General features: G+C 44.8%; 1 protein-coding gene and 1 long non-coding RNA gene across 2 annotated transcripts; one reads left to right on the top strand and one right to left on the bottom strand.

Annotated features, from left to right (window-relative positions):
- Positions 1-71: 71 nt before the first annotated feature.
- LOC133150932 (dorsal-ventral patterning tolloid-like protein 1) lies at positions 72-18,577 on the top strand. The gene is made up of 21 exons (XM_061273565.1): positions 72-3,195; positions 8,223-8,324; positions 8,391-8,471; positions 8,633-8,785; positions 8,941-9,058; positions 10,090-10,268; positions 10,518-10,623; positions 10,716-10,840; positions 11,229-11,344; positions 11,769-11,871; positions 11,949-12,065; positions 12,140-12,285; positions 12,613-12,808; positions 12,881-13,006; positions 13,317-13,477; positions 13,549-13,729; positions 14,029-14,154; positions 14,418-14,545; positions 15,786-15,999; positions 16,319-16,569; positions 16,785-18,577. The coding sequence occupies exons 1-21, from the start codon at positions 3,021-3,023 to the stop codon at positions 16,917-16,919; spliced, it is 3,039 nt and encodes a 1,012-aa protein (XP_061129549.1). The 5' UTR covers positions 72-3,020; the 3' UTR covers positions 16,920-18,577.
- LOC133150935 (uncharacterized) lies at positions 7,852-13,676 on the bottom strand. The gene is made up of 4 exons (XR_009713833.1): positions 13,535-13,676; positions 13,209-13,462; positions 13,060-13,097; positions 7,852-8,154 (listed from the first exon to the last, which is right to left on the bottom strand). It is a non-coding gene; the product is annotated as an uncharacterized LOC133150935 (long non-coding RNA).
- Positions 18,578-19,242: the final 665 nt, after the last annotated feature.

Genomic DNA, 19,242 nt, shown 5'->3' with positions numbered 1-19,242 from the left:
GCTTCTACGGAGTTTGTTTGGTGTAAATAAACCAATTGTTTGGGATGTCTTGTTGAAGCACACTGGCCGAAAAGCAATATGTCGTCATCAAAGTGCGACAAGAATGGCGCTACTAGTTTTAAAGGCACAGTGCCGCCTCGGGTAAAATATAACCCAAAACCGACTATGGCTAATTTGACAATTTTCAGCATTTTAACCTTATCTTGTTAACCGAGCTCTCTACACTCATGGACGTATTTGAGTATATAAATTCGTGGATGTATTGCAGTTTTATGCGATAAATTTGTAAGACGTCACAAAACTGCGACAGAAAATGTCGCAAAACTCTTAAAGGTACAGTACAAACAAGTAACCCAAAGGAATAGTCGAAGAAATTTCAATAAATTTGTCATGTGTCTTTACAAAGACTTCTCAAAATGGAGAAAATGTTGTTTTTTAGAAAGTATTTGAAGGAAAATGACTTTTCCCTAATTTGTTAATAATTCTGGCTAAATTTGTTTTTTTTTCATTGAGTTTTTCCTGCATATTATTATGATAACAAAATATAGTATTTATTCTCTAACATTCTTTTTGTACAATAATCAACCTATCTATAGTTTAAGTTTTATTTTAAATCCATTTAAATAAACCTACTATTTTGAATGCTACTTGTAGTGTGTTACTTGCTCTGTATGTTATTTGCACATACAAATAAGCACTGCCAATTCAAAACAAATCATATAAGCCTACGCATTACCTTTACATTTCACTGATAAGCAAAAAGTGCACCGACGTGTAAATTGTTTCTGATGTAGTTTGTTCAAAATTTACATGGGAAAAGCCAAATCAGCAGTTTTGGCGGCAGTTTGCCAATGCTGCACATCAATAAGCCGCATAGCCAATTAGCCTTGGTGGAGCAATTAGCAGCCTCTATTAGCATATCAGCATCGATAAGGAAGGAATGGTGTGATCTTAACAAAGTGATACAGTCGCAGTGTCATCACATCACTCATGACCTTCAAGAGCTGGCTCAAACTCGATCAGAAGCACTGAGCAACTCACTATGCAGATAAAATAATTGGGGAGTTTTTGAGTCTGGGAAAGCCCTCAAAATATCCATTAACTGTACTTGGCCTGCCCAGCAATTATAGAAGGCCCTTAGCAACCTTAACAAGACCATATCTACCAAATCTGCAACCCACAGCACTTCTTCTCCACTCTCCAAAGTGTGTGTGTTTGTGCGTGTGTGTTGCCTAAATGCTGGTGAGGTTCTTTCACAAAGTTTTCAGGGACGCACGGATCGATGTCGGCTTTAAATAGGGACACAAATACCTGCAGGGAGCATTAATCTCAATACTTTGGATGCTGTCTAAGAGGCGGACGTTTTGCTGATCCCGACGCATAGACAATGTGTGTTTGTGTATGTGTGTCCTACAATTGAGTTTTTTCAAAGCCAAAGTTTGTTTGCAAAAGGTTTTTCTTCACCAACTAAATGGCAAATAAAGAAAACACAACATGCAAACAAACACAATGGCACATGCACACAAAAATACGCACTCAGGAACATGCTAATTTAAAGGTGTGCATTATAACGCACTCTCCAAAACACGCACGCAAACGTGTGCGTGCGTGCACACGAGGGATTTGCAGCGGCCATGTTTGCGGTTGGACAGCTTGTCGGTTGGATTGGCGGCGTGACGTCAGAATGGCGCTACCTGCAGAGTACCTCTGCTGCAGGCCGAGATTAGCCACAACAGGGACAGCGTCTGATAATCTTGTAAAGGTTGTGGAGATTGTGGTAGTGGTGGGGGGGTACTAACACAATCATACCACTCCCCCCACCACCAATGCCCCCAATGCCATCCCACCCTGACCCCCCACTCCAGGACTCTGAAGAACGGCATGATGTCAGCGTGCAGGTAAGCAGTGTGTTTGGTTTTGTGTGTGTGTGCGCGCTGGAGCATGTGGCAGGAGATTAATGACACTCGAGAATGTCGTTGGAAATAGTTTTGAAACGGTGCACAAGTGGTTAGCAGTTGCGCCTCGCACTGTTGCTCTGCATTCAAATCTTAGCGCGCATGCACGCGTGGGCGTTCTCCGTGTGCTTCAGCTTCTTTTAGCAAAACAACCAATGCTACCATCCAATGAGAAATGCTAATATTGGCTAATGGGTTGACAATTAGCATCTGATGATGGCGCTTCCTTTTAAGCAACACACATACCTGAACGCAATTGTGCCGCTGTCGGCAGAAAACATCAACGGTGTGCTCCCTATTCTTTATCCTCTGCAAAGAACAGCCAATATTAGTGACGTAGTGAGAAGCTGAGAGATTAGCTCAATTACAGTATATCAATATGTCTTATACTGCCCCCAGGTGGACGAGGTGCGTACTGCGAGAAGGCGAAAATGTAACATAAACAGTGGAACTATTTTTAATTGTGCTGAAATACGTCCGGCCTTAGTGGAATGAGAGAGAGAGAGAGAGAGAGAGAGAGAGAGAGAGAGAGAGAGAGAGAGAGAGAGAGAGAGAGAGAGAGAGAGAGAGAGAGAGAGAGAGAGAGAGAGAGAGAGAGAGGTAGATTCACGCACAGATTGTCAGACTCACTTGCAAAGGAGATGACAGTTGCACCGTAGTAACACACGACATTCTCTTGCAAAAGTCGTTGAACTACCGTAGTTCGTGCGTGCGCGCGCGCGTGTGTGTCGGTGCGTCCGGGCGGATGTTTGGAGCGGGAGCCCGGGTTGCACTGCCATCACGGACCTTCTTCTTCTTGTGGGACTTGCAGCTCGGTGGTGACTGCCCCTCGGCGTCGGCACGGCGGCGGAGCGCGATGGGGGGCTCACGGACGAGCGCGGCCAGCGAGCACAACAGCACTTTAGCGGCGTCCTAAGCGCCGCTCACCGGGGGACCGGTGACCGGGGCGACCGCCCGGGGCGAGCGCGGGGGCCGGTCGGGGCAGAGGCGTTGGAGGAGCCGCTCCCGTCCCGTCCCGTCCCGTTCCGTCCCGCCTCTACTCCACTTGCGCTTGTGTTGAGTCGGATGGAGCGAGTCCCGCCGGCGGTGGCCGCCAAGATGCGCTGCTTGACGCTGCTGCTGGCCGGCTTGAGCGTGTGGGCCAAGGTGGGCTTCTGCGTGGACTACGACGACCGCGACTACGAGTATTACGACGATGACAGGCCCGACACCATCGACTACAAGGACCCGTGCAAAGCCGGTCAGTCGCATTGCATGCACTTTATCGTTACGCTCCGTGTGCGTGCGCGCGCGCGCGATGGCAGCGTGTTCATCAATAGTTTTGCATCACTTCCATAGATCCGAATTTATTATTGTAGAAGGGCTCCATGTGATGATTAAATTCTTTTCAAGCGTAAAATACAGCATGCATCTTGATTAATAATGAAAGAGTGGTCAATTCTTATGATTTATATCATATAAAACATACTTGAGTCATTTCTGGCCATTACGTTGAGGCAAAGTTTTTCAATCAGAGATGCAAGTCAACTTTTCAAAATGAAAATTTGGCACTGATTGAAAATCTGCCCTATTTGTTTCCCTGCCACATCAAGTTTTCATAATAAACTATAATAAGCACATAAATTACAATATATTGAGCAATATTGAAGAATTAAAGGTTAGGTTCAGTAACAGGTGGGATCTTTTTTTCTGGAACAGCACACATGGTAAAATTCGTATTGTGCAAGATTTTTTTTATAGGTCAGACAAAAAAAAATGAAAGTATCTTCAAAATCTTAAAATGTGTTGCTCCCTCTAGTGGTACACCACAGCGACTTCATCGTTTTATCTGCAGGTGTATATGACAGTGAATTTGTTCGCACAGTTCAGTTGTATTTCACTTTTAAATAGCTCAAGTCTTTTATTTGAAGTACATTTTCATTCAACCTATGTTTTAATGTATGCATTTTTTTCAAATACAATTGCAATTATATTGGTATCAATAAGGTGCAGGCTGCCGTATAAGTCCACCAAAGTACTTGATTACCTCTCAACTATATTACAGAATCCCCGGAGAAGGTGACGTGCGTACAATGCAGATATTCGGGGCTGAATAACAGCTGGCTAATAAAGATTCACCTCGGAGGGCGCTAACTGCAGCCAAAATGTGACTCAGGGCATCCTAAGGGACAGCTAAACTCGGGAGCGGGGCGAAGTGACCCTTATCTTAGAAACAATACCGTCATAAACGTTAGCACAGATGCTAACGTGTTGGACGGGCTTGCAAAGGCACACACCCCGCTCGACCCAACCCAAACTTTTTCGGACATTTATCATTTGCGCGCCCGAACGTTCCCATTTTCCGCACACCGCTGACTTAGCAAAAGTTTGATCGAAAGCTTGCGTGAAGGTGCCAGATGCATCTCATCGGCTGAAAACTTTGTTGTCACATCATTCAATCATTTTAATTTTGAATACCGTAATTTTCGGACTATAAATCGCACCGGAGTATAAATCGCACCAACCATAAAATGCCCAAAAAAGTGGAAAAAAAACCATACATATATAAGTCGCTCCTGAGTATAAGTCGCCCCCCCACCCAAACTATGAAAAAAAACGCGACTTATAGTCCGAAAATTACGGTAGTTTTTTTGTGATGTCCGACAAAAATTAGTAGTGAGCACAATGTAGCTCAATGTCATGGAGTAAAAGTAGTCTTCCTATAAAAGTTAAATACTCAAATCAAAGTAAATGTTGCATTCAAACCACTCAAAGTAAATATATACTCGAGTAATTGTACGGAGCAAAATAATTCTAAATACGCACCTCTGCTAATAACACACACTGACTGTCCACCAGCTGACACCAGCAAACACTTGCACACACACACTTGCACACACATTCCTGACATTCCAAATGCATAAACCTGACAACCTTTTGCCTGTGTGCACCTTACTCTCATCTGTGTGTGTGTGTGGATGCTTAATCCCGGTACTCGGTCGTGCGTGTGTGTGTGTCGTGCAAGGAGACAGTAAGTCGATATATGTCGGGCGGGAGGAACTGAGTGAGTCTTGTAGGTTAAAAAAGCAGAACCGTGTTGGTATTAAAAGAATCTCGTACATAAAGGCCTCATCGAGTCAAGCGTGTTTACGTTGACTGGATATCTATTGGTGTGTGCTTTCCCAAAAAGAATGTTCGGGCTCGTCCGCAAGACGTTGCCAACATTCCCGATCAAACGGATCGGCGGTATCGATTGACCGTGCAGGAAATGGATCCTTGGAATTCTGCACATTCCATCACCTCCCTTTGTGCTGAGTCATCATTTTTTCAATGTCACCCAGCAACTTAGATGAGAAACAAACGTCGGGCGTGAATGGAAGTCAACTGAAGACATTTGGCGGCTGTACGTCGCAATTGAATCGAAATATTGTTGATTTGCGATGACCGTTCATTTGATTGGCTGACAAATGACGAGGTGGACCAATGGGGCGCATGCAAATATTATAAAGTGTGCAAAGACGAGGAGGCCATTCCAGGCACTGACCCTGCTGTGCCATCGTCTCAACGCGTCGCTATTCCGCCTCCTGTTTTCACTGGGAAAACATCAGCGCGCTATTTGCCTGTCTGCTTATCTTCTCCGAGGCCCGCGCTGCGAGACAACACGCAAACACACACACTCTTCCAGGTCTTTGTGATTTCCTTACGTGGACACACATGCACGCACGCAAAGCTCACTCCATTCACCCGTGCTTATCTCTTCCTGGTTGTCTGCATCCTGCTGCTCAGCTGGAGATGACACACACACACACACACACATGCTTAAACACAGAATGCTCCCAAGTCATTCATGCTTCCTTCCAATATCATGGCTCTCAGAAAGAAACACACACACACACAAACACACACACACGTTGCGAAGCGGTAGATTTCTTCACCGGGAACCCGAAAGACAAAACTTGTTTGTTGTCCTTCCAACGCGGTCGAACGCATTGAATAGTTAATGCAAGATTTAAATCAATCAATCAATATAGAAATAAATAAATTATAATTTATTATTTTTATTATAATTATAAAAAAAAAATTCTTTGAAGAAAATTTGCGTTTGTGGCAGTCAAAAGCATTGAATAGTTAATGCAAGATTCAAATAAATAAATAAATAAATAAATAAATACATAAATAAATACATAAATAAATACATAAATAAATACATAAATAAATACATAAATAAATACATAAATAAATACATAAATAAATATTATATGTAAATATATGTATTTTTTTCTTTGATGAAAATTTATGTTCGTGGCATTATAGATGTCCTAATCACATATTTCTGCGCCCAAGTCCAAGTTTGAATCATTTGCTTTCAAGTACCTCAATCCAATTTAAGCTTGTCAAAGTTTGCATGAAGTTGTATTCGATTTCCAATTCTTTTGTTTTTGTTTCCAAAAATGCGTATGCAATCGAGGTCAGCGTTTGAAAGGCAGCGCATCGGTCGGTGTCGCTCGACGTTGCTGGTCAGGAAGGAAACGTGGCTGGCGTACACGCGGCTTTAAACAGGATTTTCCCCAGGCTGCCACCGAGCTTCCGAAAGTCCTCCTCAGGATTCCCGCCTCAGCACAAACACATTCACTGTTTTCTTTCGCTCATTGTTTTGCGCAGGGCGGGTGGGCGGGCGGGCGGTGGCTCTTTCATTTCAAAGCGATGAGTCGGCGATTCTGCCTTACTCCGCTCACCTGCTAAGCGCCCGCTCAGTTGTGATCAATATTCAATATGTGCTTTACTCGGAAGGTCAAGTCATCATTTTTTGTTAGCGACTTGGGGCAAAGGCTCCGCTGCCCCTAGCAGGAACAGGAAGTGACTTCAAAATGGGAGAAAAAAAAAAAAGAAGCAACTTCACAATGAAGTCGTTGATTTCCAAATATCGAAAGCGATAAAGTATGTGGAGATGCTCAGCCTCCGCCCCAAAACGCTCACTGCGGATCAACAAGCGGCTTGTACCATGATTACTTTCAGGGCGAAAATCCTCCAACGGGCCAAAGAGATAATCTCTTTTTAATATGCATGTTCACGGCCAAATGCGCTGTAATAATATTACAAGGCCTCACATGGAGCGGCGCGTGCGTACATTTGGGCCAACCTGCGGCGTGACCTCGTATTCGAACTCTTGAGCCCAAATAAAAAGATCAACCGACAAATTCATTTCCCAAAAAAAAATAACAAAACAGAAGAATGATTAAAGCGAGCATGATGGTTTATTCAAATCAATCAAATCCCAAGTGCTCCAACCGGACTTTGCATTTTATAGGAGGGGAAGCGTTGCGACAGCAGATGGAGGATGCCCCTGAGTCTTGAATATTTCAGTGTGTAAAAAGTGCGAGTCACTCCATGCGAGTCGGAAGAGTTCACACGCGCAACCATCACTTCAGGTCAAGCATCCAGTTAGGATTTTTGACAAGGGGCGGGGCTTTTAATGTGATGATTGCAAAAATTTAGCTTACCGTTTTTTTCCATGTATAATGCGCAAAATTTAACTAATTTATTGTCCTAAAATCTGGGGTGCGCATTATACATGGGTACAATTATTATTATTTTTTTAATTCGGATATGATACGGAGGCCGCCATTACAGATGCGCTTTCTTCTCTGCTGTTCACTTCGAACAGAATGCTCTCGTATCAGACGCTTGCTAGATCACCTGCTCGTTTGCTGTCACAATGCACCCTACACAAATCCGAAACATTTCTTCGCTATTGAGTTTGCCAGCGCATGCGCAGTGATACTGACCGGCAGAATAACATCCGGTTGTTCCCAAATATGATCTTTTTTCTAAAATAATTTTACGTTTATGAACTTAAGTAGGAGTCAAAATTTGGGTGCGTATTATATATGGGTACAGGCTTTTTTCCAGCATCAACATGCCATTTTTAGGGTGCGTATTATACATGGGGGCGCACTATACACGGAAAAAAACGGTATTTAAAACATTCATAAAACAGGAAGGAGGCAAATGTGAAGATAAACACGGCAAATGGAATTGAGAACATCTCATTCCAAAACCATAGAAGAAAAGATGTGGCCATCTGCAGTTTGGTGCATTACCGTGAGTGCGCGTGGATGTTGACCTTCTCCGTACGCACGCTTGACTTTGTGCTATTTACAGCAACGTTGTGGTTTTGTCAACAGCGCCGAGTGAAATCCATTCATGTGGTTTTCTTGTGCTGGGGGGGGAGGAAAAAAAAAAAGAAGGAAGACGTTAACCGATTGAAGTGATGTGCGGTCGTTGCAGCTGCATTCTGGGGCGACATTGCCTTAGACGAGGAAGACCTCGAGATGTTCCAAATCGACAGGACCGTGGATCTGACGCGCACCCTGCGAGGACACACGGCGGGTGAGTGAGGTGGGCGGGGCTTAATGTGGATCGCTCACTCTTGATTTTTGGGGGTGTTTGCGCCAGGTGGTCTGGAGGAACCCCGAGTGGCAAAAAAGAGAGCCTCCTTGTACCTGCTGCTTGAGAGGATACGAACTTTCGGTTTGGGTAAGATGACGCTCGAGCACCCGATGGAAAATAAAAACAACTCCCGACTCAGCACTTAACTCATTCACTGCCAACCCAGTGACTCCTGTCAATGACACTGAATGAGTTAATGGATTGTGAGCCACCCTAAATTGAGATGTGATTTTTTTTTGGTTCTGTAGACTTTCTGCGGAAAAACTCCAGTCGCAAAAGTCAAAATGGCAAAAGCGTCAAAGCGGGATACAAAAGCCGCTTTCCTCGAGCAGCCACCTCCCGAGCCGAGAGGATCTGGCCCGGCGGGGTCATTCCCTACGTCATCGGCGGGAACTTCACCGGTGAGATTTTTGGAAGCGGTAGTCGAAGCCATATCTGCTCTTTAAAACTCTGCAATATCGGATCAGTCTGAAACCAATTGATTGGATTTCCATTGTTTCCAATGGGAATGGTTGCTTTGGATTTTGTAGCATTGGGTTTGATATTTGTTTCACAGGTAGTCAGCGGGCCATGTTCAAGCAGGCCATGCGGCACTGGGAGAAACAAACGTGCGTGTCTTTTATCGAGAAAACCGATGAGGAGAGCTACATCGTGTTCACCTACAGACCATGTGGGTGAGTTACTGCATAGCCAAGTTCTCGTCCCAATTGTTGAAATTTTCACAATCCTCGTGGAAAAACAATACCTGAAAAACTACTTACAGTAATAAAGTCTTTATAGTTTTTTTTTTTTTTTTTACTTCCCAGCACTAGTGTGTGTGTGTGTACGTGCGGACGTGTGTGTGTGACCTTGTCACAGCGTGAGACGATACGCTCACTCAACAATGGCTCCGCTTTCCTTCCTGTCCCGCTCCTGTTTCCACATCCCGCCAATCACACTGCGGACTTTTAAGTGTTTGTACGCTCGGCGGGTTTCCTCGTGTGTGTGTGTGTGTGTGTGTTCACGCTGCTGAGAAAGGCATTGTTTGGCCGAGCAGTGGCATCTTAAAAGTGTTTGCAGCTTTCATTTATCACCAAGCATGAAAGGAGGCCATTCATTCATTTGAAAAATATTAGATTTCTTTTTTTTTTTAAAGGATAAAAAAAAAAAAAAAATGCTAATCCTTGCACACATCCAGGCCAGTTAAAGACAACGATGATGATGATGGCGGCCGTGTCGGAGAGTAGATCCTTTTTAATCGGATGGACAAATACACGTGCGCCATGGGGGGAGACTAACAGATGGAGAAAAAAAAAAATGCAAGTGTGTGTGGCACGAATCACGCCGTTAAATAGATGAATGAATGAAACAAACAAAAGTCGCAGACCTCCGATTGCAGTTGGCGGGATAACTCCAATCAGACTTGTTAGCCTAGCTTAGATACCTCGGCAAACCAGAACGGAGTTATGAAACGGCGCACGATCCAAGTGTTGGATGTAAATAAATAAATCCTACTGCTTTTCCTTTGCTGGATGTAATACGAGGCAGGAAATCCTGACTCTGTGTGTGTGTGTGTGTGTGTGTGTGTGTGTGTGTGTGTGTATGTGTGTGTCAGAATGTGTAACACGTTCCAACTAAGCCGTCAAATTTGACCTCTTTTGACCATCGACAGAAAAAAAAAATAGAAAAAATAAAGATGAACAAAATTGACAAAAACCCTGCTCAGGTGCTGCTCCTACGTGGGTCGCCGTGGCAACGGGCCCCAGGCCATTTCCATTGGCAAGAACTGCGACAAGTTTGGCATCGTGGTGCACGAGTTGGGCCACGTCATCGGATTCTGGCACGAGCACACGCGGCCCGACCGCGACGACCACGTCACCATCATACGTGACAACATCCAACCAGGTGAGGACCGCGCCACCCGCAATGCACCTGGACTCACTATCAGCATTTCTTCGATGGTCGGCGTTTAGCAGTCATAGAAAAACGCCACATATGCTAATTTCTAGCGTCAACGAATATTTGAACACCAACGGTGAAGCAACACAGGTAGACGGACCAACGCTCATTTGATAATAAAACTTTTTTCGACCGTGTGTGTGCGCGCGTGTGTGTGTGTGTGTGTGCGGGTGTGTGCGCGTCCGCTTCACCCAGGTCAGGAGTACAACTTCCTGAAGATGGAGCCGGGCGAGGTCAACTCTCTGGGCGAGCCGTACGACTTTGATAGCATCATGCACTACGCCAGAAACACCTTCTCAAGGTAAGCAATTCAGCAAATGTCACAATAAAATATTCCGTTTTTTTTTTTTAACCCCATAGTGGAGGTGTTCCTCACGTTTGTGTGTGTTAAAGGGGGATGTTCCTTGACACCATCCTTCCATCCAGAGACGAAAACGGCGTCCGGCCTGCCATTGGCCAGCGGACTCGACTCAGTAAAGGAGACATTGCACAGGCAAGGAAGCTCTATAGATGTCCAGGTACTCATTATATTTACTCTGAGCGTGTGTGTGCGGCCATGGGCCTGTGTGTGTGTGTGTAAGATGAGCTCATCATCAGTGCAACCGGTTCCGTCACACTTTGCGTTCCGACGGCTTCCTGCGCACGTTTGTGACATTCCTGCGGTCCCCTACTACCTCGTTGACGTCAATTTGGGGTCGAATTTATCACCGAGGTTTACGATGTCATCTGTTGAACGCGCAAGTGGTGACGAGTCGGGTGACATCAACTGTTCGGCCATCTTATTAAGTACACCCAATCTTCCGAAAAATAACTTTCCTTCAGCTGTTCTCGGTATCTTGTTTTCTGTCTGAGCATGTATTCAATGGATCCAATCAAACTTGTAACAGTGCAGTGTGTGTCTTAAAGCGTGCGGAGAGACCCTGCAAGATTCCACCGGCAACTTCTCATCTCCCGGTTACCCCAATGGGTACCCTTCCTACACTCACTGCGTGTGGAGAATATCGGTTACGCCTGGAGAAAAGGTATACACACACACACGTGTGTACATATTATATATCACACACACAAATATTTGCGACTTACCGTTTTTTTCCATGTATAATGCGCCCCCATGTATAATACGCGCCCTAAAAGCTGTCGCTCTTTATATAGCTGACGTGTCCCCAAAAAAATAAATAAATAAATTGTACCCATGTATAATGCACACCCCGGATTTTAGGACAATAAATTAGTTACATTTTTGCGCATTATACATGGAAAAAACGGTATTTCCAATGTCTACGCATTGCCTATAAATGTAAATTTGCCCCTCCCAACATGGCCGCCATGCCTGGCTGCTATCAGCCGCTTTTGCATCGTGTGATTTTCAAACCTCAAAATGATATTTGGAATGGACGAAAGAAGTTTGACCGAGCGAAGCACGATTGAAAATCTTTTTGCCTACAGATCGTGCTGAACTTCACCACCATGGACCTGTACAAGAGCAGCCTGTGCTGGTACGACTACATGGAGGTGCGCGACGGCTACTGGAGGAAAGCTCCTCTGCTGGGTCAGACGCTTGCAATGCACACACAGAACGATAACTGGTGAATCATGTAAAAAAAAAATGAGACGTGCAAACTACAGGCAGGTTCTGTGGAGACAAACTTCCTGACGTCCTGACCTCCACCGACAGCAGAATGTGGGTCGAATTCCGGAGCAGCAGTAACTGGGTGGGGAAAGGCTTCTCTGCCGTTTATGAAGGTAACAATTTCGAAAACTACTCTGGAATTTTGCGCACTTCAATATACGCCATGGTGATGCGCGACTTCTCCTAGCCATCTGCGGCGGCGACATCATCAAAGACTCGGGACAGATCCAGTCGCCCAACTACCCCGACGATTACCGGCCCTCCAAAGAGTGCGTGTGGAGGATCACCGTGTCCGAGGGATTCAACGTGGGCCTTAGCTTTCAGGCCTTCGAGGTGATTACGTGCCTATGTCTTGTCTGAGGGAGGGAGGGAGGGGTCAAACTCTGGGAGGGGAGGGGCGGGGCGGGGCGGGGGGGGGGAGTCATATGGATTTAAAGTCCAGGAAAGTCTCACGAGTGTGCGTGGGAACGTCTGGTTAGGATTTCATGCTCTAATAAGATGGTCATCTAAATGTCTGCGCTAGCGTGTGTGTGTGTGTGCGTGTGTGGGAGTCATCATGCTGGTTTGGAATAAAAACGAGAAAAACCAAGTGACGTGACTCCATCAATGTAGTTTGTTTACTAAATTGTTTCTTGGATTTCCGTCATTTGACGACATTAGATCGAGCGACACGACAGCTGCGCGTACGACTACCTGGAGGCGCGAGACGGGCCGCTTGAAACGAGCCCTCTGATTGGCCGATTCTGCGGCTACGACAAACCCGAGGACGTGCGCACGACGGCGCACACGCTCTGGATGAAATTCGTGTCGGACGGCACCGTCAACAAGGCGGGCTTCGCCGCTAACTTCTTCAAGGGTGAGCTCGGCATCGATCCGCAAAACATCTCCATTGATCGCATGTTATGTATTCAGATGATTTCTATCGTAGAGGAGGACGAGTGTTCCAAAGCGGACAATGGCGGCTGTGAGCAGAGATGCGTTAACACGCTGGGAAGTTTCAAGTGCGCCTGCGATCCGGGCTACGAACTAGCGCCGGACAAAAAGAGCTGCGAAGGTAACGCTGACGAGTGTGTGTGTGTGTGGCTGAAGTGTGTATTCTCTACTCACCCTCAACTTGTGTGTCGGGAAGTGCGGAAGCGCTTTTCCTGAAGGGAAAAAAGATTATCGTTATTAACTGTATTGGAGTAGAAATGAAAGGTTACCACAAACAAGACTGATTTTTAAAATCTTGAAAAAAAAAATTGGCGACTACTCACCCTTAACGAGTCTCCCCAAATCTTGATTGCCGTTCAAGGAACCATTTTCATAATGATGTAGTGTGTAAGGGATGGAGGCTGGCTAAGTGCGCCCTTCCTTCCAAACAGCGGCGTGCGGCGGTCTTCTGTCCAAGCTGAACGGCACCATCAGCACGCCGGGCTGGCCCAAGGAGTACCCGCCCAACAAGAACTGCGTGTGGCACGTGGTGGCCCCCACGCAGTATCGCATCTCCATGCAGTTCGAGGCCTTTGAGCTGGAAGGGAACGAGGTGAGATCGGGCCACCGACCTTTGTCGCGGCGCCACCTGCTGGAGGTGTCCCCTCACCGTGTCTCGATCAGGTGTGCAAGTACGACTACGTGGAGGTGCGCAGCGGCCTGTCGCCCGACTCCAAGCTGCACGGGAAATACTGCGGCACCGAGGTCCCGGAGGTCATCACGTCGCAGTATAACAACATGAGGATCGAGTTCAAGTCGGACAACACCGTGTCCAAGAAAGGCTTCAAGGCGCAGTTCTTCTCAGGTGAACACACCTTGACGCGGCTTACAGAACATTACCGTAATTTTCCGACTATAAGTCGCACTGGAGTACAAGTCGCACCAGCCATAAAATGCCCAAAAAAGTGAAAAAAAAACATATATATGTATATAAGTCGCTCCTGAGTATAAGTCGCCCCCCCCCACCCAAACTATGAAAAAAAACGCGACTTATAGTCCGAAAATTACGGTACATTACGTAGCAAAACAAAATATATCAACTGACTTTTCCCGACCGTCAGAAGCACTTTGCGGTTGACGCGTTTGCTCGCCTTTTTGTGTCAGACAAGGACGAGTGCAGCAAGGACAACGGCGGCTGCCAGCACGAGTGCGTCAACACGGTGGGCTCGTACGTGTGCCAGTGTCGCCACGGCTTCGTGCTGCACGAGAACAAGCACGACTGCAAGGAAGGTGCGTCAAAGCACAACCTTTGGCTAAGGTCGTCTCATGTGATATCATGGTATTTCGCAACAGCCTTGAGTGTGCGTGTAATTACACTCAGCATTGTTTGCCGTGTCCATTTCACACAACTTGTCAGCGTGCTTTTTTTTTTTTTTTTTTTTTTTAAATGCCTCCCGTTCGCTGCTTCCTGTTCCCTTTCCATTTCCTTTGACCTCTTCCTGCGCAGCCTTGATTTCAACTTCCTCTCGCCGTGCGTGTTTGCGTGTGTGCAGCCGAGTGCGAGCACAAGATCCACAGCGCCAGCGGCAGCCTGAGCAGCCCCAACTGGCCCGATAAGTACCCCAGCCGCAAGGAGTGCACCTGGGACATCACGGCCACGCCGGGACACCGTGTCAGGATCGTAAGTAGACCCGTGACGCCTTTTTTTTTTCATAATCTAGGTTATTCGGTTTACAAAGAGTAACCGATTAAGTGCCGTGGCATATTTTTTCATCAACTACCGTAATTTTCGGACTATAAGTCGCGTTTTTTTTCATAGTTTGGGTGGGGGGGCGACTTATACTCAGGAGCGACTTATATACATATATATGTTTTTTTCTCTTTTTTGGGCATTTTATGGCTGGTGCGACTTATACTCCGGTGCGATTTATAGTCCGAAAATTACGGTACAAGGTTAATTTATTGACAAAGAGCATTTGAGTTTGCCGCCATCTTTGTTCACTTTAGGTTTCCAAAGAGTAAAGTTGCTTTTTGTAATATTTTCCATGCGCCACTCCGAGTTAAATCAAAGATGCACTTTTGTGTAACTGGGCTAAAACGTGCAGAGTGCGTTCATGCAATCGAAAAAGGCCTCAGGTTACTTTCCCCATCTGTTTCCCTCACACATACACACACACAAACGCAGTTGCGTGTGCACATTCATACGTTCATGCATGTTATTTACTCCTTCAAGGCTAAATGTGTGATGTGTCTTTGTGGTAAGATAAATAACGAAAAATACAAATCGAATAATAATAACATTAATGATGTATTTGGGAAAAAAACATGAGTAAAATATTTCAAAGTATATTTTAAATTCGGTCCTTGAATACACATGTGCTGCTAACGTCTGGTGTTTCCTTGTCACCGATTACTTGTAGTAAAGCTACATCCTGTAACATGCTGCCCTCTACTGGTTTGGAGCTTCACACCTGCTTTCATAAAATAGCCTCATTTGCACATCAATCATTTTAGTTTGAGTCCAGTATTTAAAGTGAGTATGTAATTAGTAGACAGAACAAAATTGAAACTATACCACGTGCTTTTGCTTGAGGTCTTAAAAGCACACACACTCACACACACACTCACTCATCGGAGCCAGTTGTAACCTGGTTTGCCCTCCGCCGTCGACGCGGGGTCATTAACATTTAATTCCGTAATCTCCTAAAATCGCTTATGTAAGTGAAAATGTTGAACAAACACGTGGTCGACATTATGCCCCAGAATAAAACGTGCTCAACCTTGTCAGTAAATCCCCCCCCCCACACACACACAGACTTTTCATAAAATAAATATGAAAATTAGGATATAACAGTACTTTGAAAGCAAATATTTTCGTTGAAATGCTCCAGAAAAATCTTTGTTCCTCCCTTACCGTGTAGACGTTCAGCGAGTTCGAGATTGAGCAGCACCAAGAGTGCGCCTACGATCACCTGGAGGCCTTCGACGGCGACGGCGAGGCGGCGGCCATCTTGGGGAGGTTATGCGGCAATAAAGTTCCCGAGCCGCTGGTGTCCACAGCCAACCGGATGTACCTCCGATTCATCTCCGACGCCTCCGTACAACGGAAGGGCTTCCAGGCCACTCACGCCACCGGTACACTAAACCACGAGTGCTTTTGTTAATATTTTCAACAAAATTACAAACAACAAAGACATGTGACATTCTAAATGACAAACCTGCGCAAGTCAAACTTTGGCTGGATCAATGTCGACATCTAGCGGCCAACACATAAAATACACTTTTTGCACTTACAATTGAACCATAAAACACCATAATAGTAATTAAATATATTTTTTAAATTGTGTACAAATAAAGGCCTCCCCGTAATATTTAATGTATTTTTTATTGTTTTTTGCAATTTACTAATCTTGAAATTGCCCAAGCTTGACAAGCATTGTCGTCTTGTGCGCAGAGTGCGGCGGGCGTCTGAAGGCGGACGCCCGGCAGAAGAACTTGTACTCGCACGCCCAGTTCGGCGACAACAACTACCCGGGCCACAGCGACTGCGAGTGGCTGCTGACGGCCGAGCAGGGCTACGGCATCGAGCTCAGCTTCGTCACCTTCGAGGTGGAAGAGGAGGCCGACTGCGGCTACGACTTCATCGAACTCTACAACGGCTACGACGCAGACTCGCACAGGCTCGGACGATTCTGCGGGTCGGGGGTAAGAAAGTGTGGAGAAAAAGTTCTTCACCTCCAACTGAGAGGGAGAAATTATTTTTTTAATTTTGTTGTTACATTTAAAAATACAAAAAATGTCTGATTTAGGCGAAAATATGCCATTTTTTTTAAGAGTATTTTTTAAATCAGATTTATTGGTATTATCATTAAAAAGTTTTATCAACATTTTAAACTGGACAATATTTCCCCTCCCCTCAGCCCAGGGAAGGAATCTACTCACCCAGCGACGCCTTGCTGATCCGTTTCCATAGTGATGACACCATCAGCAAGAAGGGCTTCCACATCCGCTACTCCAGCACCAAGTTCCAGGAAAGCCTTCACGCCAGGAAATGACCTCCCGAGAACCTTCTCGTCCCATGGACGCCGACATTGTTACCTCCCCCCAAAAGAACACCAGGCGTGGAATGACGCAGTGATGGACGTCTAAGCTGCTCGTTGGATGCCACAATGACAAATTGCGGATGAACTAAAGAACCTGGAAAAATGGAACATTTAAGCATCCTCCATTCTTGGACTGTACAGACTATTGAATTTTTTTTTTTCCTATTTACCGCTCCCAAAATGGCTTCACGTGTTGTGTTGATTGTATGCGTGTGTGTGTGTGTGTTTGTGTGTGCCCACAAAGAGAAGATAACATGGATAAAAAAAATATATATCAGACCTCCACCAAGGCCAAACAATCTGACAAAACGTGGAGCTAACTGACTGCCAGTGCAGTTCATTACCAGTCCAGAAGGTGGCGGTAACGCGCAGTAAAATGGGTGCCAACACTGCTGGCTCACTTGCTCCACGTGGCTCCCATGCAAAAGGTCTAAAAAAACAATAATCAAATATAATAGTTTGTCAATTACCGTATGTATTTGTGCTTAATCGTGTTAACTCACAGACGAAATGCGATGAAATGTAGCATTATTCACACTTTGGAGGTAGAAAAATGGACAAAATCAACTCGTTTTTTTCGATGGATATCAGAAAGGGAATCTTCACGACGGGCAAGGAAAACGTTCCCAATGGTGCTACAAGGACGGACGGACACGACGGACAGCACTAGTCGTGTGGAACTACATTATTGCCTTGTCATTTTGTAGCTGCTCGCCATTTAAACGCACGTTCTTTTCCTGCATCGGTGTGTAAGAGATGATGTACAAAGCGTGTGGATGTCAACTGTTTTGGAAATGGAAGAACGACAATTCGCCCTTACGTGCCAAGCTCGAGAACATCCCCCCCAACTCATGTGTGTTTAAGATTATTATTAAGAGTCTGTGTCTGTGACGCCGACAAGTGCTACACGTCCTCCACATTATTAAAGTCAACAAAGGTTGAAAAGATCGACAAATGCATGACTTACCTTTTTTTTTTTGGCCGAGTGAGCCACGTCGAACCAAAATGGACGTCCTAACGTATCCGGTTAGTCACGGCCAAAATGCCGGCACAAAAGTCATGAAAATATCCTAATTAAATGTGTTAAAAGCGCATTAAATTGGTGTATTATTGTCACAACTATCATACAAGTGGATATTTAAAAAATCGACAAGGGGTTGTTGTGATTTAAAAAGATGAGACCAAGATTAAAACTTTTTCAGAAAAACAAAAAAACAGCATGTTTTTTTTTAGAGGCACTTTAGATGGTAAACTTTTAAAAATAATTGTGTTGACTCCCATTTAACAAGTTTGAATGTACCGAGGTACAGGTCACATTCATTTTGGTCTCATTTTGTAAATCACAAAGACCTGACATTTGGACATGGGTGTGTACAATTACACAATATAAAATTACAGGAATGAGATATCAGAAAAAAATTAAATTTTGCTGTGGTCTTTTCCAGAAATGTCTATAAGTAAAAAAAAAAACTGTATTATTATGTACAGGTATTACAATATTAACTGTTTCTAAAAGTGGACTGACTTTGATTCTTTACTTTACCACCACCTGTTGTCCATCCGCGGTACTGCAGTGTTTTTCCCGCCCATTCAAAGAAAACAATAGATTATCTAAACGGCAATAAAACTTTATGAATAACTCATTTGGAAAAATATATGACCAAAACACTCAGCAGTCACACCAATACGTAGATCTGTGCAATTTTGATTTTTTTTTTTTTTTTTTTTTTTGGGGTGAGGGTGGGAGATGTTTTGGGGAGAATCGTCGGCGGCGAATTCAAACGACGTCAGCCGAATTCATTTTCTATCCAAGATGTCGTCGTTCATTTCCGGAATAACCGGAACCCATCCCAGCTGACCTTTGGCGAGAGGACCCGAGGTACTTGAAAACAATTCTTCGGCTAATGAACAAAATGTCAAGTGTAAGGATGGAGGCCATTTTGTCCAAACCTGCTTTTTGGTCACATAGCATCTTTAATACCACCGTTATAATAATTAGGATATCAAAAGTATGGAGTATACATTACATCATTTGCATCGCGCCACACAAACCAGAGCTGATTTATGTCGGTATTATCTTTCCTTATCCCTCTTCTTCTTCTTCTTCTTCTTGTGGTGGTCTCCACATTGTGCTGATCCGTTGAGCCTTTGTTCGGGAAGAAGAACACTGAATTGGACATGAGGTGATAGAAAAAGCTTCCAAATGTTACTTGAATCCTATACTCTACTACTTTCCCATACCGGTAAATCTCCAGATAAGTCAGCAAAAAGTCTT

The sequence above is a fragment of the Syngnathus typhle genome, linkage group LG3 (genome assembly GCF_033458585.1).
Source record: "Syngnathus typhle isolate RoL2023-S1 ecotype Sweden linkage group LG3, RoL_Styp_1.0, whole genome shotgun sequence".
NCBI lineage: Eukaryota > Metazoa > Chordata > Actinopteri > Syngnathiformes > Syngnathidae > Syngnathus > Syngnathus typhle.
The sequence above is the reverse complement of the archived record's forward strand: the minus strand, read 5'-3'. Positions and strand labels throughout refer to the sequence as shown.

Excerpts from the sequence above, each read along its gene's own strand:
- LOC133150932 (XM_061273565.1), top strand. The coding sequence starts at position 3,021 with ATGGAGCGAGTCCCGCCGGCGGTGGCCGCCAAGATGCGCTGCTTGACG. Across the intron at positions 3,196-8,222 it reads CAAGGACCCGTGCAAAGCCG|CTGCATTCTGGGGCGACATT; the intron begins GTCAGTCGCATT and ends CGGTCGTTGCAG. Across the intron at positions 14,155-14,417 it reads CAAGCACGACTGCAAGGAAG|CCGAGTGCGAGCACAAGATC; the intron begins GTGCGTCAAAGC and ends GCGTGTGTGCAG.